Here is a 22818-nt window from a genome sequence, read left to right as displayed (position 1 = left end):
ACTTTGGCTGGAATAGTGAAATGCTTTTAAGTACTTAACACATCTTTTTCCAGCACTTCAAAAAACTCAAATATTATCTAAATATTATAAATATAGGCCTATATTTAAATGTTATTTTTATGTGATGACCAAAACATTATTTGTTCATCCTTCAAAGATTGCCCCCGTTTATAAACCTGAAAGTTTCAAGATGTAGGAAAACTCAAACTTATTTAAAAATATTTTTTCTTTTAATAAATAGGAAATTTCTCTGGCATTTCTTTCTTTTTGCTGTATCGAAAATGTACCGAACCGTGACACCACTGTATCGTATCGAACCGAACTGTGAATTTTGTGAACCGTTACACCCCTAGTACCTAGTTGTTGCCCAGTAATTGTAATTACTATAATAAGTACATAGTATGTACATGGGTAACAGGACTGTAAAAGGAAGCGTTACCGGGGCTTTCGTACCGGGTAGTTCTAGGAACTTAGTTATAAGAACTAGCCACCAGGGTGGTTACCCGAGAACTAATGGTTCCCTTAGGAATGTTTTCCTGGTTGCATTCGCACCGCCAGTAGGTACTCTGAAGTGATGTAAGCCGTGATTTTTGTTGTGACTTTTATTTTGACGGCGCTCCGGACTTTTATTTTGACGGCGCTGAGAGACGTCAGCCAGAGCCTGAGGACACAGTGCTTGCATTCTCCGTGTTCATTAGTTTACGATCTGTCTAACAGTCCGGTCTTATACGTTATACATTCACATGTGTTCGGCCAATCAGCGTACACTACCGTCCCTGATAGTTCCTATAATGCTGGTTTAGACCCGGCTCTGAAGAAGGAGCTAAAGTATTTCCTCCAAAGTGGAGTTCCTAGAACTAAAATCGTTCCTAGTTCCTGTGGTGCGAACACGCCAAAATCCGGGTACTTCCGCCAATAGTTCTAGAAACTATAAAAAAGGTTCCTCCGGTGCAAAAGCCCCTTATGTATATAATGTATATGGTCTTCAACCAGAATACGTATTTTGCTACCACGGCACCGACAAATGCATTTTCAGCTTTTGACTGCTAAATTGCGCTTTTAGACTTCTACATGATATCAGGCAAACGTATCAAAGCGCATTTTCACAGTAGCAGTCTACCTTGCATTGCCAATGGGCTAGAAGCAGTCAGAGAAGATAAACTGTAGTTATATTCTGCATGAAACAGAAGTTATGGTTGAAATAATATAAGATGATAATATAATAAAAAATAAATACTTCCCTATTGTGACATATATCCAAGTGAATCAGCTATTCAAACAAGAAAAAAATGTGGGGCGGGGCTTGATTTTGTCTATTGGAAATTGATTGGATGGTTGTGGTTTGCTATTGGTGGATCTCATGTTTAAAATTTAAAATGATGTGCACAGATAAATCATTAGATAAATAAAGCTATTTTGTTGCATTTCAGAATATGTCAGGATGTAATTCATAATATAAACGGCATAATGGATTGGCGTAAACTAAAGAGTTTAAAAAAATAAGAGTGTTTGGAGACATTATCTTAAAAGAAAAACTGAATTTTTTTTTCATTGGAATAGCATTCACTGATGAAACGCTTACAATAAGACCGGGAACAACATGTATTAATAAAAAAAGTCCATTTTTATTTTATGTTAACTTCAACATTTCTAGGTGTGACCTTTGACCCTTTGCTTTGTCCCATAGGTCCTCCTGATGCTCCTTTGGATGTGCAGTTGGAGCAGGGCCCGTCTCCGGGAGTAGCTCAGATCAGCTGGCTGCCCGTTACTATAGATGCTGCCGGGACGTCCAATGGTGTCCGAGTCACTGGCTACACCATCTATGCTGACAAGAAGAAGGTGAATGACTGTGACCAATTTGCATAATTTTAACAAAATAACAAAAAAGTCATCTGAGAATAAGTCGACTTTATATTTTTATACTATAATTTATACTGTATAAATTATGTTTTATATTATATAAAAAGCAATTAAAAATGTGTATAAAACAGGCTAAGCGTAAATGTGCTTTATGCTTAGGATCTACATTTTTTACTGAAGTGTATGAACTACATGAATGATAAATTGTATGAATTTCTTTATAAAACTAAAACTAAAATTATAATACAAATACATGAAATACCCATATAATGATGAATATTTAAGTGCTCATCATATATGTTCCTTCTTCAATAGTTTAAAGTCCTCCTTAAAACGGCAGTGAACAGTCTCGGTTTGAAATCGCTTGTGTTTCTGACGTCACAAACTACCTTGTAACCAATCAGATCAACGTGTGATCGTCCACGAGTGGTTTTGCTGTGAGTTAGTGGAGGCGGGGCTAATTTATATTATTCATAGAACTGCGTATACTAACTGAGGCAGGGGTGTAGAGTTATATTCAAGCTATTTTAAGGCATGAAAAAATTATTCAAGGAAAAATGCTTAAATATGTCATTTTGGTGATCAAAGATGAGTTTTTAGGGATAAAATTATTGACTTCAGGAGGACTTTAATAGTGTGCACTTCATGAATGTCCGGAGTGAGCAGAGCTTAAATCTTGATGTTACTCAAATTTAAATTCACAAATTAATTTCCATTATTTCAGAGTGTTCATCGTGACTTAACGATTGCTTCTGTCTTCAGGTATTAGAGGTGTCGTCGCCCACAGCAGGCAGCGTTCTGATTGGTCCATCTCAGATCCAGACATTACAGGCGGCCCATGAGCTCACCGTCCGAACCATGTCAGCTTTTGGCGAGTCGGTGGACTCATTGTCGGTGAATGTGCCCGCCAAATTGCCTGCTATCATGTCCGGTGCCTCATTGCCTCAATGCCAGTCTTTGCCAGCTACCGCCAGTGTCCTCATGGCCAGTGCCAATCCAGACCCTGCTGTTTGTGCCACATCTCTCTCTGCTGCCAAAATGCCCATTCTGCCACACGCTGCTACACTAGACGAGCACACCATTGGTCCTGTTCGGGGAGTCTATGTCAACACGCCCAAAGTAGTCACTTGTGAGGTGCCTCCTTCTCCTGCGTCCTATGTAGAAGCCTGGGCAAACCCAACATCAACTGCAGCGCTGACGACTACAATGGCAGCACAAGAAGCACTGTCACTATGTGCCTCTCGTACTAACTCAACGGTGGGTCTCAAATAAATTTCTGCTTGTCTACAGTTTTATTCACTGCTCTGTGCAAGTAGTCATGTAGCAAACCCTTTTAGAGCCAAAAAAAAAATTTGTACACGTATGCGTTTCTTTATTCTGTGGAACACAAAAAAAGTATGTGTATGAATGCTGTCGAGATCCAAAAATGACAAAAAAACAACACCAAATTTATCATAAAAGTAAACAGTAGTGTTGCATAATGAGCTGACAATTTTTCTCTGTAACTCTGGGGTGTCTCCTCATGCCCTATTTATAAATAGTCAAACTCGAAATAGGTTTGAGAACTACAGAGGAAGTAAGACTTAAGTTTTATAAACCATGTAATATAAAGCCCTTAGTTCATTTTGTTGTTTGGAAAATAGCCAGGACATTCCACTTTTTTCAGATCTGATTTTTGGTTAAGATCATTAACCTTTTGCATCCCTGCTCTAAGCTTTAGCCACTGCATTTTGTCCTACTCGACCCACTTCTATTTCGATTCAAACGGGTCTCTCCGGCATGGGAGGCAGAGACGCTAACAAGTCCGCTAAAGACCACAGCCTCTAGTATCAGTTGCAAGCACACCTCTAAAGGCCTCTTGAGTTTTACACTCACAGCTCTTACTAGCTTGCCTCCATTACACTAACCCCTCTAAACCTTACTCCCATCTGGGTCACGGCACCAAATGTAACTGGTTCCACTCGACCCGCTCCGAGCAGGATTTGAACTGGCATCTCTGGCATGGGAGGCAGGCTCGCAAACAAAGACGCTAAAGACCGCAGCCTCTAGAGTCAATCGCTAGCAGTGTAGTTTTACACACACCGCTCTTACTAGCTTGCCTCTGTTGCACCAACCCTCCTAAACCTCACTCCCATACGGGTCACGGCACAAAATGTAACTGGTCTTACTCAACGCGCTCCACGCTTGCCTCCATTACACATTAACCCAATTTCATGTAGAGTATAGTTTCAGTTTATATATATTGTTTATTGTTTATATATTATATATAATGTTTCTCTTTAGGGTTGGGAATGAGTATTATATCAGTTTGAGTAGTAAAAGTGTTATCCATTAACAGGTGAGTGTATCTGCACCCATGGTCACACCTGCACCTGTGGTCATGTCCATGGCTGTACCTGCTCCCTTGAACGCACCAGTACACATGCCAGTGCCAGGTCCTGTGGTTGTGCCAGCATCTGCCACCATGCCTGTGCTCATTCCTGTACCTGCATCAGTGCAAGTGCAGTCCAGTGTGGCCCCTGCAGCGCTTAACCCCAGCAGAGAGACAGACAGCCCAGGAGTCCAACGTCCTGTTGCCTCCCTCTCCGAATTCCTGGAGGACCCCTGTGCCAAACTTCATACACCGCCACCAATTTACACATGCCCCAAAGTTAACATCCCAGGAAAGGAACCTCTTAATATCCCGGATACGCACCCACTGAGGCCTCCCAATCCATCGCCCTTTGAGTCAGAGCCTGAGGAGGACAGGGAAAACACCAGGCTTGTGTCCATGGAGGAGTTCCTGCGGCCTGTACCTCAACCTCGTATGAAGGTCAGTTTCCAAACCGAATCAGGAGACCATATGTGTACCTGTGCGATTAAGATCATTTTATACTGCACTCTTTTTGAATATCTTTTGATATACAAATTTATTCCATCAGAGAAACACCTTTTGATGCATGATGTTACTCTGATGTGAACTTTAGAGTAATTCATTAATTGATTTAAACATTGTGTTGTGCTAGTGCACTGGTGTCCAGTTCTGCTCCTGGAGGGTCACTGCCCTGCAAAGTTTAGCTCCAACCCCAATTAAACACACCTGAAATGGCTTATCAAGGTCTTTGGAATTACTTGAATCTTCCGGACAGGTGTGTTGGAGCAAGTTGGAATTAAACTCTGCATTAAGGTTGCCCTCCAGGAATGGACACCCCTGACCTAGAGACTCAGAAACCTGTTGAAATGGTTGTTTCTTTTGTACTCTATCAGGTATATGCTGGTGGTCTTATAGACACTCACCCAGACTATCATGGGGAGAGCAGTCGGTCTGATCTGTCAGACATACTGGAGGAAGAGGAAGAAGATCTGTACTCTGAGACTATAACTGACGTCCCCTCCAGAGGTTACGGTACAGCTTGTATGGGAAGGGTATGTACATGCACATGAACACTTAGTATTCCTCAGTGAACCTTTGGACAAAATGTTGAGTCTTGTTGCGACGTGGCAAGTTCTGATTGGCTGTAATTGTGCCGTGTGATACAGCATTTTTGCTTGTTAAAATACAAAGTTAGCCATACTTTTCTGTTCTTTCTGTTCTTATATTTCCTCTGTTGCATTTTAATTTTCTTGTTTCTTTTTCTTGTTTTCTTCTATTTTCAACTTTTGACACCAAACAAAACCAACCTTTTTCCTCATCTGTATGTTTTCAATCTATCGCCTTGTCCTTTACTACTTCTAAAACAACCCCAGTGTGAAATGTGGGAAACTGATAGTGATGAAGAAATTTGGGAGAAGCTTATAAAGCTCCCCCCTCAGGTCTACCACAACAAACATCTCTTCAGCATCCCAGAAGTCACGGAAGAGGAAGACAACACCGAATCAGAACCCTATACTAGACGTTCCCCAGGCCGGACTGCTTCAGGCAAGGGCCACCAGAGTGGACGCGAGGGTCGCCGACATTCTCCCTTCCACCAAAAACATGGACATAAAACTGAATCTGAATCGCCCGTAGTGAGGTACAAAGGGACAGCGCCAGTCAGGACTAGACCCAGAGTGCACTATGCTGACACAGTGGACACCATCAACTATCAGGATGAGGAGGAGGTGGAGTTGGACTCTGATAGTAGCCTGTACGCTGGGCCTAGTTCTGGAAGTGTGGGTGTGCGCCGCACACCCCACAAAGCACATGGCGATCGACTCAGGAGAGAGGCCTTACTCCGTAGCCAGATGTCTTCAGATCTCTCTGGCATTGTGGCATCTTCAGGAACAGGGCAGGGACCGTATTTAGTTAGCAAGACCGTACACCGTGTGAAGTCGCCCACTGGACCCTCGACAGAGATTGACGTAGATTATGGAACTGATAATGATGAGGAGCAACAGCTGTTTGACCCTGGAGAAGTTGTATTAGACCAGATGAGCTCTGAGTGGTGGGTGGAGGGTGGTAACAATGAGTACCACAACCTGCCCCTGACATGCAGATCCCAGCCAGAGCTGCCCCCAAGCAACCGCTCATGGGTGGGTTGTCCTCTGTCCATTTGTCTCCTGCTGTCCCTTGAGATGCCTTCTTTGAGAAACCTGCCCATCCCTTTAGGAGATGGCTAAAACCTTTTGCGTCCTAAAAGCAAAGATGAGCGCTGGTTTGCACCCACATCATTTGCTGTTCTTATCAGTTCACTGTAGCTTAACTTTTCCAACTTGCAGAATCATAGTTGAAAGGCTTAGAATGTGTTCTCGAATTTAGCAATGACGATCTTAAGAAATTGAGCAGTTATGGTTCTAGTTCCACTTAATGATTTCATTAAGATTTAGAGTTAAGAGTAGTTTTGAGAAAATGTGGACAATATTATTGCATTCACTACCCTAGCACCTCTGATATGTATATTCCATGTTAAGTTGTTAAGGAAGAATGCCGGAAGGAAGTTGTTAGGGAAGAATGTTACAGAACTGTTAATGTAACTGAAAGTCAGAACGAAACCAAACGTCCGTTGTGAATAAGACGTGGCCCTCGATTCCAAACTCTACATGGAGTTAGCATTTCAAATGCATTAATTTACCACATTTGATGTTAAGTGGTTATTGTGCAACATGGGATTCCACCAAGTACACAGTGACTCCCGAACACTAATTTTACTGTGGATGCAAAAGGTTTAAGTCTGTACATCTCGTTCCTTGCATTTGGTTGTGTACCCTACACCCTTTCTCCCAGTCTCTAGTCAAGGCATCTTCATATTTGTAGTTGTGTAGCTGACAGCACTTCTCTATGTATTTGTCCTACATCTTACTGTACTCTTTCCAGTGTTCAGTTAGAATGTTGCTATGCTAAGGCCTTGGCTTTCCATTACCGCTCAAGAGGTTTACTTGCTGTAGTGCATCTCCTTTCCTTGATATTAAGGGGATGCTTCTTGCCCCACATGTTGTCAAGGTTGTCCAGAGACTGCTTAAGCAGTTAAAGCAAAGACTGGACAATACAGATGTGTGTTTGAAACTGTATGTTGTACCTGCAAAAGGGATCTCCTTGTTGTTCTTATAATTCCTCGGTGTTGTTATGAAGAACAACCCTAAGTGCTGCTGCTTTTTATCTGGAATCAAATGTTGCTAAAACAATAGTTTTGTGTGTGTGTGTGTGTGTGTGTATTTCAGGGCTCCAGGCTAATTACTGATTCAACAAAAACCTTTGCATCACTTGCATCAATCTACAGCATTTTCCATTATTTGTATCTACAGTATTTGCCATCAGTATTTGGCATAGACACCAAAACTTCATATTGTAAAAATATGTGGCTTCTTTAAATACTCTAGAAAGGTGCACAAACACATATGCAAATACTTAGCCAATGCAATCGCAGTCAGTTGTAAATAGCTAGATAGCTTGAAGCTTGAATAGTTTTGTAGTCAGTTTCAGATCTTTTGGTTAGCAGGTAGTAAGCTACGTAAACTTCACATTGGAACACGGACTACTGCAAATGTTCAAAAATGCAAGCGTGGCAATTCATATATTATGGACTGTTATTTGCCAAGTAAAAAGTATAACTTGGCCCCAAAATGCTTTATTAGCAGCAAGTGGCTCACAAGTGATTGTTCTAGTCTGGAGCCCCTAGTGTTCATATGTGGTATTACATGCAGTTTGTGTGATGGTGCCGTCATCCCACCGTGATGTTAGTCAGTGACTGTTTCCCACCAATTGTCATCATCTAACTGTCTGTTTCTCTTACATCAGGAGGCAGCTGGAAGAGAAGATCCAGGTGCAACGTGGTGCGATGTCACTCAAAAATCAGCACGCTCTGAAATTAGACTGCATAGAGGTGAGACTCTCTCACTTCCCTCTCTCTCACTATAGAAGCAGATTAACTCTAGACAGCTTGTCATGACACAGGAGGAATTGACAACTATGAAAATAGCTTCCGGGATAATACCTGACCACTGTGTACTGCATACAGCTCTCGTTTAGATCACATCCATCTCAGATTCTTCCCAACCCACCCAACTTTAGACTGCCCTTCTTCTCCAAATGTACTTTCAACCACACCCACATGTGTGTCAGCCCAATCTAAATTGGGACTTCTTTTGTTCCTAGATAAAACTAATAAGTATTGTTTTCTGAGACTGATTTATTGCTCATTCTTAGGGTTACTGATTTGATTAAAACCTAGGTACATAGATTGCCTAGGAACTCGCTTGTTAAAGGGATACTCCACCCAAAAATGAAAATTCTGTCATCATTTACTCACCCTCAAGTTGTTGCAAACCTGTATGAGTTTTTTTCTTCTGCTGAACACAAAGGAAGATATTTTGAAGAACGATTGGAACAGTTGTTTGGCACCATTGACTTCCATAGTAGAAAAAAAAAATACTATGGAAGTCAATGGTGCCAAAGTTCCAATCGTTCTTCAAAATATCTTCCTTTGTGTCCTCCGATTTCCAACTTTTGGATTAAAGTCTCTTCTGTTCTATCACAACTTTTGGAATTGACAATCGATCCTGAGCCATGTCTTTTCCTTCTTAACAATGTCCCCTCTGATGCCTTTACGTTAAATCAAAAACGGACTCTTTTCTCTGGGTTAACAGCTGCCAAGAAAGCCATAATTAGTTCTTGGTTTCCTCCTAATTCGTTGTCAAAACAGCAATGGTTGTCCTATTTTATAGATATCGTTCGTTTGGAACGATCCTCTGCCTTAATTAATAGAGCAAAGATTAAAACTATTGGGCACTGGAGCCGAATTCATGACAGCCTGATTTCTATTATTAAGACTTAAGTGATCTAATGGTGTAGGAGAGTACACCAAGATGTAAATCAAGGCAAATGTGACTGTTTTCCTGTTATTTTATAGATGCTTTAGGCCCTGTTTACACGAAAACGATTCCGGGTGAAAACGTAATAATATTTTATCGGATGTGCCTTTCGTTTACACGGCGACAGCGTTTTTGGGGCTTAAAAACGCAAAAAAGTGAAACCACGCTCCAAAGTGGAAATCTTAAAAACGCTCCACCGTCGCGTTTCCGTCTAAACGGGTAAAAACGCAAATCTGCTCATGGCGGCTCTCGTCGCGTACGCATTTACGTCACAGGCATGCGCCAGTACAGGAAAATAACAACCAACATGTCGGATTATTTCCATACGTCGGACCTTCAAGTTGCCCTAGCAGCTCTGATAAACGTCCAAGAGTCTTTTCAATTTCGCGCTACTAGGGAGAGAAGTAGAAGGAAGGTTGTACGCAGGCGCACGGACTTGTTGTTGTTGTGTGGCAGTGCTTCACATTGCCACCTAGCCGCCTGGAGTGCATACTACATCGCATTTCTAACACTTTTGCGTCTCCATATGCACGCAGATTTCCCCCCCATAACGCTCGTCTAAACGCAGAATAAAAAGTGAAAACGAAACGCCACTTTTGCGTTTTCTCTTCAGATCGTTTCCGTGTAAACATGGCCTTAATCATCTTTATCTCAATAGACACTTTCAATCTGTAAATGACCTATCTCTGGCATTGTATATAGTTCCAATTTAATAAAAAATAAAAAATCTTTTCTTTTTTTCTCATTACTATTATTATTCCTTTTGTGTATCTGTCTCTATTGTGTATATTGTTATTTGTTATCAGCTATGTCTTCCACACTGAAATAATTCAGAGAAAATGCTAATTCTGGTAACCTTGTTTGTAAGAAAAACAATAAACTATTGGTCATAAAAAAATATACATCTTCCTTTGTGTTCAGCAAAAGAAAGAAACTCATACAGGTTTGCAACAACTTGAGGGCGAGTAAATGATGACAGAATTTTCATTTTTGGGTGGAGTATTCCTTTAAGGAATGCTTTCTATGTGATCAGATGCACATTTTATTTGATTTAAAACCCACAAATATGAATTGGTGGAGAGTCAAGTCATGTCTAGTGACCATAATATCACAGAGATTTTGAAGTGGACAACTAATATACACCATTGCACTTTTACTATATTTTACAAAATTTGTACTATTTTTTTTAATCTGTGTTTCCTTTGACGACATCCCCAAAAGGAGGTTTTCCCAAAGGTAGCTATTTTTTTCTGAATATTTGCCCTTAAATGTGACTCACAGAGGTTGTGAAATGACCTCTTTTCTTTGCCCTGCCCTTGATTGTTGCTACAGATGGTCTTGATCCTCACTAATGAGATGAGCACATCTCACTGCTGGAGCTTAACACGAACACGACAGATACCACTGATCATGCATCTCTGTTTTACACTGTATTCCTTAACCCGCCCCCTTCCAACTCATCCAGAAACAGGAATACAATCCTGATGAATTCAGGGTGCTGCTGACCCTCGACCTCTTGGCCTTGAGTCCGGCTGTCAGACTCCAAAGTACAGAACAGCAGTTTTATTTTGCATGCATGTCCAATATATAGGACAGATGGTTTTGGGGGGGCATTTGTGTTTGGTTTACATTTATTTACAGTTTGCATTTTCATTTATTTATTTAGTAGACACTTGGGTGACTTAAATTAATGCATTTTTATCTACAGTCTCCTACAAGTCAAGTCATGTCATCCTCATTTATATAGCGCTTTTAACAACGTAGATTGTTTCAAAGCAGCTTTACAGAGATAAACATATAATTTAAGCTAACAGAGATTGGTTGAATCAATTCATGTAGTAATCCATCGATTGGCACAATCTGAATCTGAGGTGCTTATCAATATCAGTAAGAACCTTATTAAAAATTGAGCACCAATAATGATGGAGCATATTCAAATGGTTTCTGAAGGATAATGTTAGACTGAAGATTGGAGTAATGAAGCTGAAAATTCAGCTTTGTAGTCACAGGAATAAATTGCATTAATAATTTAAAAAATGTATTGAAGTGGAAAACAGTTCTGTATTAATATTTTTGAATTGTACTGTTTTTAATGTATTTTTCATTACATAAATGCAGCTTTGGTGAGCCTAAACATCTTTCAAAAACTCAATTACTCCCAACTTTTGACCAGTCAGGTCATTTTAATCTGGTCCATAAGAACATTATTCAAAATCACAAAGTTTGTTGGTATCTGAATAGACATTGGTGTGTCTTTCTCTGTTCCTGTCGCTCTCACTCTGTGTCACTCATGTGCGCACGTTTCTCTAGCGGCTCATGGCGGCTTAGGATCAGGAGGTTTTAGTATGATTACCTCACTTAAGGACACGCCTGGGCCGCACCATTCTTTTGTTTCAGGCGGGGGAGACAACGCACATTAGTTCACTGGCTTTAATGTTTGGAGTGCATCAAGGAAAATTGTCTAAAATAATTTGTTTTATTCTAATGCTGTAACGAAACTTTGCACAGCTTCCCAAAAAATTTAAATATGCATGATGTCCAGATCAACCAGCAATGTGTTGCTGCATATAAATGTTACAGGTGTGTTTGTGTGTACTCTTTGGTGTTGCAGAGCCCAGACCATGTGGGGAAAATGAAGTCAGAGTCTTTGTTGCCCTCTTCCCCTATGAACCTGCAGTCATGTCACCCAATCCTGATGCTGTTGAAGAGGAACTTCCCTTTAAAGAGGGACAGATTATCAAGGTTTGACTTAGTTGCATTTCATTTTGTGATTTTTCACTTGTATTCGTCTTTAAAGGGTTAGTTCACCCAAAAATTAAAAAACTCTGTCAGTAATTACTCTCCCTCATGTTGTTCAACCCCGTAAGACTTTCGTTCATCTTCAGAACACAAATTAAGATATTTGTGATTAAATCTGAGAGCTGGATCACTCCTCCATAGGCTGCTTAAGGGATCGAAACTGGCCGGCCCAGAAAAGTTATTAAAGACATCGTTAAAATAGTCCGAGTGACTACAGTGGCTCAATCTTAAGTTTATCAAGCGACGAGAATACTTTTTGTGCGCAAAAAACACAAAAATAAAGACTTTATTCAACTATTCATTTCCTTCTCTGTGGGCCGTGATATTTCACGTAGTGAAACTACGCAAAGCTTCTAGGTTGTACGTCACGCATCACACACATTTTGATTTGATTTGATTAATTAGACAAATTAGTAGTGAAAAATACACTCATTTGTCAAGGATAACACAATAAAGTAAAAAAAAAACTTATTTCCATTGTGGTCCTTGATGTAAAGCACAACTTCACTCCTAGAGACAGATTATCATGGCACTGTATACTGGTATATTTACAACACTACAATAAAAATACACATTACCAAACTATACATCATACTTAGACATCATACATCATAATTAGACATTCACCAAACATGAATACAAATAAGTCACTAATACAACTTATCCAATAACCAACTTCTGACTTTTGTGTTAAAACCAACCGTATTTGACATACTCTTTATATGACCAGCATCGGCCAATAGTGAGCCCACGTGTGACCTGCAACCTAGAAGCTTTGCGCAATATCACTACGTGAAATCTCACGGCCCACAGAGAAGGAAATGAATAGTTGAATGAAGTCGTTATTTTTGTTTGTTTTTTGCGCACAAAAAGTATTCTCGTCGCTTGATAAACTTAAGGTTGAGCCACTGTAGTCACTCGGACTATTTTAACGATGTCTTTCATAACTTTTCTGGGCCGGCAAGTTTCGATCCCTTAGAAGCCTATGGAGGAGTGAGACAGCTCTCAGATTTAATCACAAATATCTTAATTTGTGTTCTGAAGATGAACGAAAGTCTTACGGGGTTGAACAACATGAGGGAGAGTAATTAGTAGCTATGTTTCCATCCACACGTTTTTATCCACATTAAGTGATATCGAATGAAAAATGCCTTATGGAAACAGTAAAATTCGATTGAATTTCATGAATATCGACTCAAATGAAATACGATCGGTCTCATCAGATTTTATCTTGATGGATATACGGCTTATGCGATAAACGCGGATGGAAACGTTATTATGGTGCGATCCATTTTGCCTAGTAAAACTTTGTTCGCAAATGTTGGCTTGAATGTTGTGCAATTCAGTGAGAAAATGAATGGAAACACCTTAACATGTCTCAAAAATTCTATATACCAATTTGATCGCAAAACAGCATGTGACGTCATTACACACAGGTTTTTATCCGCTTTAAAGCCGTTTGATGGAAACACACTTTCACCAGCTTTATTCGCATGAGGTTTTTTACCGAACTTCAGATAATTCGATTGACAAGTGGATGGAAACATGGCTACTGACAGAGTTTTTATTTTGGGGTGAACTAACCCTTTAAGCTTAAAGTCAGCATGAAACATAAGTTGCGATAGTCTTTTCTTTCCTACTGTGACATACAGTCCTAGTCAGAATTATTGGCACCCTTGCATTAATAAACACCCTTGCAATAAATCTGCATTGTTAATCCTTTTGACCTTTTATTTGAAAAACTCACAAATTATAACCTTTCATCGAAGTAAAACAATTGAAAATGGGGGGGGGGAGAAATCTCATTATGAAATATATGTTTTTCTCTAATACACATTGGCCACAATTATTAGCACCCTTGGTAAATATGAACAAAGAAAACTGTGAAAATAAATCTGCATTGTTAATCCTATTGACCTTTTATTAAAAAACTCACAAAAATCGAACCTTCCATTGAAGTAAAACAATGAAAATAGGGGGAAATCTCATTATGAAATATATGTTTTTCTCTAATACACATTGGCCACAAGTAATGCCCCCCTTTTATTCAATACTTTTTACCACATGAGTTTGAAGATCAGAGACCATTCCTCTATAGAGAATCTCTCCAGATTCCCAAGTCCGTGTTGATACACTCTCCTCTTCGGTTTTCTATAGGGTTCAGGTTTGGGGACTGTTGTGTTGTTTGTTTTGGATCATTCTCCTGATGGAAGATCCAACCACGGCTCATTATAAGATTTCTATAAGGCAAACCTGTCTATATAAGCCTTCAAAATGTGTCTCCACACAGATACACAGCAAAAACATGCCACTGTACATAAATCATTCAAAATATAATAAAGTTCCTGTTCAAAGTTCATTGCAGTGTTTCTTCTCTTCAGGTTTATGGGGACAAAGATGCAGATGGTTTCTACCGAGGCGAGTCGGCTGGTCGTCGTGGCTTTGTCCCATGTAATATGGTTTCAGAGATCCAGGTTGATGATGAGGAGAGCAGAGACCAGCTCCTGATGCAGGGCTTCCTCACCACAGAGGCATCTATGGAAAAGATAGGTGTGTTTATCATTGCATGTGTCAGACTCGTACATCTACACATCGATCTCGGTTTTCACTCCAACATAGCATGTTACCAGTCAGATTTGAGACTTCTAGGGAAAGCAAACTGTTCTTTTATGATAGCTTTGTACTCCAGTGAGCGGCCTACCTAGACAGCATTGAAGGCATCACACGTGCAAAGGCTTGAAATGTTTGAACTGATACTTTTGAAATAGATACTTTTATACTTCGATTGGAAATTTTGACATATATTCAGCTAGCCTGGGAAAACCCAGACAACTTCCGGCAAATTTAGATTTGCTCTGAAAGTTAGTCTGGCAAAGAGCTCATTCAAGCCCATTTCCAATCCGTCGAAATCGAGGCACCAGTCAGAAGCGTTGGGGCGGGCTTTACACGATGACGACAGCGCTGGGATTTTGAAGCAGATTTTGTAGCCTACATTACAAAGATGGATGCCGCCGTCGAACATCACTCGCTCCAATCAGCTATCGCGTCTGTTTTAAGCAATTTGAACGTTTCCTTTTTGTTAAAAACCGAGCAAAGAACAACACTCGGAGATGTGTCTCTGCTAGGGCTGAGCAATTTTATCGATTCTGCGATATAAATCGATATTTTTTCCCCCAAGAAAGTATCGATTTTTAAGGCGTGAGTATCGATACATAAGTCCCATTCAAATCCCCCGTGTTTAACTTAGCCCGTCAAGTGGCCGTTCACATATCGTGTCTTTTGCGCACTCAAGTTCGTTATTTCAAATGTAGGCGCGGCAAGCGCGTTCATAATTGAAGCGACGTGCTCATTTTTCCCAGGCGCAGCGAGATGAAAACGCCTCAACTTTTCATAATGCCGCCAGCGCACCGCAGTTCATGTGACAAGAACCAACCATCAGCTTCACCCTTTCCATAACAACATTGAAAGCTCGGTCAACATGAAGGATGGGGGTGCACCCAAACACTACAAGTGTTTTTCTCTTCTCCGTAAATAAATCTTGTAATTTAGCAGAGCTACAGCAAGGGTTTTTCGGTGGTGGAAATCTATTAGCTGCTAAAACTTCTTTGTCGTTGTGGAGAGCGCAGTTCATGGTTGCTTAGCAACGACAGACGCCACGGGAAAATCGGACCGAATTTTACTATTAATAATAAAAGATAAGCTAATGTGCACTGTAAATGTCAGTAATTTATCTTTTTTTGACTCATTCTGTTATAAAAAATGATTTAAAGGCTGAAATATTTGAGGTTTATCTTTTTATAAAACCTTTTTTCTCAAAACTTTATTTGCACTTTTTAACTCTCCATTGTTAATTGTAATACTGCACTTTATTTACTTTTCAAAGGCTTGTAAGCTACAGTTTGCACTGTTTCAATAAATGGAACTAATTTTCTCAACACATCTTTGATTCATTTTGTCCAGCATTTGCAAGCTGTAGACTCTGTCCAGTCAGAGACATGTATTGTGTAACTGATGTTTTTAGTTTTCAGTTCAATTAATTCAATCCAGTTGAACACTCACAAGATGTCACCAAAATCACTCTGTCCCCTTTAAATCTTTCAGAAAATTATGTAAGTGTATCGAATTATATCGAATCGTATCGTTGGCTGAATATCGTGATATATATCGTATCGTGAGATTAGTGTATCGCTACAGCCCTAGTCTCCGCCGCTCTGCATACAATCATGGTGATGGCGCAGTGGATAAGACACATGCCTTTGGTGTAAGAGACCCGGGTTCGAATCCACTGTGAGAAACCAATGTGCCCCTGAGCAAGACACTTAACCCCTAGTTGCTCCAGAGGCGTGCGACCTCTGACATATATAGCAATTGTAAGTCGCTTTGGATAAAAGCGTCAGCTAAATGAATAAATGTAAATGTAAATCATCTCCTTCATCGCTCTGATTGGGTTTAGGTCTATCCGCGACGTCCGTTGGTGACGCCCCTCTGGAAATGATTTGTCTATGACGCTTTGCCAGACCATAACTCACTTACAACTGAGAATGCTCTGGTTTTAACCAGGCTAATATTCAGCAATAGCTATGTTTCAATCGAAATTTGCTGCAATCGGCTCTTTTTCCCTCCATCATAAATGAGTGTGTCTCAGAGCGTCAGACGAAACACAATAAACGCTGTCATGTTCTCTTGCGTTCGGATGCTGGTGTTTGTGAACACACTCGTGTGAGACGCTTCTGGAGGGAATTAAACCCAATCATTCTGATCACAGACTTTGACTCAGTGTTTTAGAAACACCAAACCAACATCTGAGATGCTGCGATCCCCGAGTTTTTTGTTGCACATCGAGGGATTTATTCAGTAAAAGTGTTTCCAATTTAGTTTATATGCATGTCTTCTTATCGGATAAAATTATATCCGCCTCAATTGAGCGCATACGTTTCTTGTTGTTTCCATCCAGCCTTTTTTTTTTTTTTTTTTTGCAATATTCCAAAAATACGCATAATAATAGGAGGATGGAAACAGCTACTGATGCATTGAATTGTTACAAAAAAATCTATTTCAAATAAATGCTGTTTTTTGAACTTTCTATTCATCAAAGAATCCTGAAAAATAAAATATATCACTGTTTCCATCAAAAATATGAAGCAGCACAACTGTTTTTAACTTTTTCTTGAGCATCAGATCATCATATTAGAGTGATTTCTGAAGGATCATGTGACACTGAAGACTGGAGTAATGATGCGGAACATTCACAGGAATAAATTACACTTTACTAGATATTCACATAGAAAACTGCTGTTTTAAATTGTAATGATATTAAAGTCAAGAGAAATGTTGATTATTATTTGTTTTTATGCACTATTGAAACGTATTCATTAAACATGTTTCCATCATCCAAAAATGGACTATTTCACCCAATATTTGTGTGTTCAATGTGCTTTGTGTTGCTATTTGATTACTGAGCATATGCTAACTTCAAACTGTCTTGAAATCAGCTGTAAGCATTAAAAAGCGCTCTAGATTCCCATCGGTCTTCACGACAGGATCTTAAAGTGCCGTCTAGGTAGAGAACTGACTAGGTTTTGGAGCAGAGCTGTAGTCTGACTGACAATTATTTATGGTCATATTTTGAGCATGGTTTTAGAATAAAAAATAAATCTCTTAACTCTCTATAATCGTCCAAAGAAAAAGCCACAATCCAGCCACAGCTGACAGCTAGAATTACATTTTTAGACACAAGCTTTAAAATAGGCTTCAAGCTAACTACTTTGAGGAACTTCAGTTTCTTACCTACAGTATTTAAGCTCTTAAAGTGTTAGCAATGGGAAAGTGCCACTTTTAAGTACTTCATAACGGTGCATGCAGTATTTTTTTCTCTCATTTAAGGAAAGACGTACAGGTAAAACCATGTTTTTTAAAGCACTTGTCAATTTTGTAGTTAGTGAAAACATCCAAAATAAAATACACATTTAAGTGTTTGTTTTATTGCACTTTATCTATTTGAGTCTGTAGATTTCAAAGGGTTGTCTTTAAAGGATGAGGGTTTTTTTCCACTTCAATCTTCACTTCAGCAGCTTTACATACACCAAACCAAACTGTTGACAGCATTTTCCGATTCATGGAGTGATAAAAAGAGAAATCCCAAATCCACTCTGTAAAAACCTTTAACTCTAATGTGTTTTTACAAACATAACAAACAATGAAACAAGAATTCTGAACCTGACTTTATTCATTGTTCTGGAAATGTATGAAAATGCATGCATATTTAATTAGATAATGCATCATTTGCATATTTACACATTTCAGAAATCTTATAAAACAAAACAATTGTAATGTTCTGTCATTAATCAACTTGGAGAAATATGGTGATATCTAATAGTTAAACATTTTTACTCCATTCACCTATAGTGTCTTGTATTGTACTTTTTAAAAATTATGTAAAAAATGGCCACCGTGTTGATGTCACATGATCAGCCGAATACTACTCACTTTATCTCAGTCTGTTATTAATTTAATTTGGTTCATGTTTCACAGTGTCAGTTTCATTTCAGATCACAAAGCTTTGCCATTTTTACAAAAGAGCCGTTGTAATGTGTGTGTTTTTGTGGTCACTGTATGAGCAGTTCAAAGAGCAACAACGTGGATCGTGTCTCCCAGAATGCTTTGCTACAGTTGCCGTTCAGCCCTTTCTTTCTCACTTTGGCGGCTCATTGTTGAAGCTAATGCTTATTCTGTTGTTTAAAGAGATAGTTCACTCAAAAATGAACATTCTGTCATAATTTACTCACCCTCATGTCACATCACATTTGAGCTTCTGCAAGAACCAATGAGGTTCATTCTCGTGTTACGCATCACGTTGGAGCTTCAGCAAGAACCAATGAGGTTCATTCTCGTGTTACGCATCACGTTTGAGCTTCTGCAAGAACCAATGAGGTTCATTCTCGTGTTACGCATCACGTTTGAGCTTCAGCAAGAACCAATGAGGTTCATTCTCGTGTTACGCATCACGTTTGAGCTTCTGCAAGAACCAATGAGGTTCATTCTCGTGTTACGCATCACGTTTGAGCTTCAGCAAGAACCAATGAGGTTCATTCTCGTGTTACGCATCACGTTGGAGCTTCAGCAAGAACCAATGAGGTTCATTCTCGTGTTACGCATCACGTTGGAGCTTCAGCAAGAACCAATGAGGTTCATTCTCGTGTTACGCATCACGTTTGAGCTTCAGCAAGAACCAATGAGGTTCATTCTCGTGTTGCGCATCACGTTTGAGCTTCTGCAAGAACCAATGAGGTTCATTCTCGTGTTACGCAGCACGTTTGAGCTTCAGCAAGAACCAATGAGGTTCATTCTCGTGTTACGCATCACGTTTGAGCTTCAGCAAGAACCAATGAGGTTCATTCTCGTGTTACGCATCACGTTTGAGCTTCTGCAAGAACCAATGAGGTTCATTCTCGTGTTACGCATCACGTTTGAGCTTCAGCAAGAACCAATGAGGTTCATTCTCGTGTTACGCATCACGTTTGAGCTTCAGCAAGAACCAATGAGGTTCATTCTCATGTTACGCATCACGTTTGAGCTTCAGCAAGAACCAATGAGGTTCATTCTCGTGTTACGCATCACGTTTGAGCTTCAGCAAGAACCAATGAGGTTCATTCTCGTGTTACGCATCACGTTTGAGCTTCAGCAAGAACCAATGAGGCTCATTCTCATGTTACGCATCACGTTTGAGCTTCAGCAAGAACCAATGAGGTTCATTCTCGTGTTACGCATCAGGTTTGAGCTTCAGCAAGAACCAATGAGGTTCATTCTCGTGTTACGCAGCACGTTTGAGCTTCAGTAAGAACCAATGAGGTTCATTCTCATGTTACGCATCACGTTTGAGCTTCAGCAAGAACCAATGAGGTTCATTCTCGTGTTACGCATCAGGTTTGAGCTTCAGCAAGAACCAATGAGGTTCATTCTCGTGTTACGCATCAGGTTTGAGCTTCAGCAAGAACCAATGAGGTTCATTCTCATGTTACGCAGCACGTTTGAGCTTCAGCAAGAACCAATGAGGTTCATTCTCGTGTTACGCATCACGTTTGAGCTTCAGCAAGAACCAATGAGGTTCATTCTCGTGTTACGCAACACATTTGAGCTTCTGCAAGAACCAATGAGGTTCATTCTCGTGTTACGCATCACGTTTGAGCTTCAGCAAGAACCAATGAGGTTCATTCTCGTGTTACGCAACACATTTGAGCTTCTGCAAGAACCAATGAGGTTCATTCTCGTGTTACGCATCACGTTTGAGCTTCAGCAAGAACCAATGAGGTTCATTCTCGTGTTACGCATCACGTTTGAGCTTCAGCAAGAACCAATGAGGTTCATTCTCGTGTTACGCATCACGTTTGAGCTTCAGCAAGAACCAATGAGGTTCATTCTCGTGTTACGCATCACGTTTGAGCTTCAGCAAGAACCAATGAGGTTCATTCTCGTGTTACGCAGCACGTTTGAGCTTCTGCAAGAACCAATGAGGTTCATTCTCATGTTACGCAGCACGTTTGAGCTTCTGCAAGAACCAATGAGGTTCATTCTCGTGTTACGCATCACGTTTGAGGTTCTGCAAGAACCAATGAGGTTCATTCTCGTGTTACGCATCACGTTTGAGCTTCAGCAAGAACCAATGAGGTTCATTCTCGTGTTACGCATCACGTTTGAGGTTCAGCAAGAACCAATGAGGTTCATTCTCGTGTTACGCATCACGTTTGAGGTTCTGCAAGAACCAATGAGGTTCATTCTCGTGTAACGCAGCACGTTTGAGCTTCAGCAAGAACCAATGAGGTTCATTCTCGTGTTACGCATCACGTTTGAGCTTCAGCAAGAACCAATGAGGTTCATTCTCGTGTTACGCAGCACGTTTGAGCTTCTGCAAGAACCAATGAGGTTCATTCTCGTGTAACGCATCACGTTTGAGGTTCAGCAAGAACCAATGAGGTTCATTCTCGTGTTACGCATCACGTTTGAGGTTCTGCAAGAACCAATGAGGTTAATTCTAGTGTTACGCAGCACGTTTGAGCTTCAGCAAGAACCAATGAGGTTCATTCTCGTGTTACGCATCACGTTTGAGCTTCAGCAAGAACCAATGAGGTTCATTCTCGTGTAACGCATCACGTTTGAGGTTCAGCAAGAACCAATGAGGTTCATTCTCGTGTTACGCATCACGTTTGAGCTTCTGCAAGAACCAATGAGGTTCATTCTCGTGTAACGCATCACGTTTGAGCTTCAGCAAGAACCAATGAGGTTCATTCTCGTGTTACGCATCACGTTTGAGCTTCAGCAAGAACCAATGAGGTTCATTCTCGTGTTACGCATCACGTTTGAGCTTCAGCAAGAACCAATGAGGTTCATCCTCGTGTTACGCATCACGTTTGAGCTTCTGCAAGAACCAATGAGGTTCATTCTCATGTTACGCATCACGTTTGAGCTTCTGCAAGAACCAATGAGGTTCATTCTCATGTTACGCATCACGTTTGAGCTTCAGCAAGAACCAATGAGGTTCATTCATAGCCTAAATTCAATATGTTCATCATATAAAAGCGATCGGGTCTCTTCAGAAAATATGGACTAAACCGCTCAGTTCATTTGGATTACTTTTACGATCTCTTTATGAACTTTTTGAAGCATCAAAGTGGTGGTGGGACAGAAACCTCAGATTTCATTCAAAATACATTCACTTGTGTTTCAAAGGTGAACGAAAGACTTGTGTGTTCAGAACGACATGAGGGCGAGTAAAAGATGGCAGATTGTTCATTTTTGGGTGAACTAAACCTTTAATCTCTTGTTTTCAGCTTGGTTCTTGTTTTCAGCTTGGTTCTTGTTTTGCTTTTCTTTTGGCTTCTCATTCATTCTTGTCTGCCTACTTGTCTTTTTTTCCCTCGTATCCTGTTTAAATTTCATAAAGACGCCCGCTTACATGCACCGCTTCCACGCCGCACCGCTGCACCGCCGAAACCTAGACGCTCCAAGAAAGGTGTGTGTCAGCGCTCGTGTCTCCTCCTTCACCCCCTCCCAGATTTCACCTGCGTTTGGTTTGCTGAATTCCCAGCTTTCTGCTTCTGCATCAGGAACTCTGACCAAAGGGGGATACGAGCATTAGATATTCTTAGTGTTTTATTTTTCAACCACAGTCAGCATGAAATCAAAACTAACCTTTTAGTTATTCCAAATAAATATTCCTGGTTTTACTCTGCATGATTCAATGCATGTTATTGTAATGAAAACAATGCGTGAAAATGCAATAACTTTTGTGCTGATATATGCAAGGCTTTTCAGACAGAGAAAAGCAATATTAACCAATATGACATTCCATAATGAGTGCATTAATTGGAACTGCTATTTTTCTTCTGCCTCTTCTACTTTTCTTTTTCTTATCTTTAAAAGAAAAAAGAAAAAATAAGCTTAAAAATATAAAAATAATAATATAAAATTTAAATTGACATTGTCAATTTCCATTCTTTTTGTAGAAAAATTATGCAATTTTTTTAATATAATAATAATAATAATATTACAAATGTTTGTCGTAATTGACATTTTTCTAAAGAAAATAAGCTGCAAATTGAAAATATAAAATAATAACAACCATATATAAATTGATAATATATAATAAAATATATGTTGTGGTAATTGACATTATGCATTTACAGAAAAAAAGAAGCTAAAAATAAAAAAACAATATATAATATATAATAACAATGCATATTATAAACAATATTATAATATAAAATATAACTATTATTTTTTGTGGTACATAATGCCATAAATGTTGTCAAACTAAACTTGTATTTCACCTGGGATAATTCCTTTAAACTTTACTTTCTAATGCTTGTACTCTCAACCCCCTTTGGTCAACTCACCATC

The 22818-nt window shown here is 39.7% G+C and overlaps 1 protein-coding gene across 14 annotated transcripts in view; it reads left to right on the top strand.

The window, feature by feature from the left end:
• Positions 1–22818, top strand: part of LOC130076194 (peripheral-type benzodiazepine receptor-associated protein 1) — a 187628-nt gene that overhangs the window by 149533 nt on the left and 15277 nt on the right. For 10 of the 14 annotated variants that reach the window (XM_056241180.1, XM_056241178.1, XM_056241177.1 and 7 more), the window contains 9 exons: positions 1688–1839; positions 2623–3117; positions 4199–4672; positions 5107–5265; positions 5587–6351; positions 8054–8138; positions 11738–11868; positions 14307–14475; positions 21863–21931. In XM_056241180.1, the coding sequence (XP_056097155.1) occupies positions 1688–1839; positions 2623–3117; positions 4199–4672; positions 5107–5265; positions 5587–6351; positions 8054–8138; positions 11738–11868; positions 14307–14475; positions 21863–21931 (2499 nt within the window). The remainder of the gene's footprint in view (positions 1–1687; positions 1840–2622; positions 3118–4198; positions 4673–5106; positions 5266–5586; positions 6352–8053; positions 8139–11737; positions 11869–14306; positions 14476–21862; positions 21932–22818) is intronic. The other 4 variants (XM_056241189.1, XM_056241185.1, XM_056241182.1 and 1 more) reach the window with 2 other exon arrangements.

This window comes from Rhinichthys klamathensis, unplaced genomic scaffold, assembly GCF_029890125.1.
Source record: "Rhinichthys klamathensis goyatoka isolate OS25496 unplaced genomic scaffold, OSU_Roscu_1.1 h1tg000633l_1, whole genome shotgun sequence".
NCBI lineage: Eukaryota > Metazoa > Chordata > Actinopteri > Cypriniformes > Leuciscidae > Rhinichthys > Rhinichthys klamathensis.
Note: the sequence above shows the minus strand (reverse complement) of the source record. Positions and strands in the feature narration are given on the sequence as shown.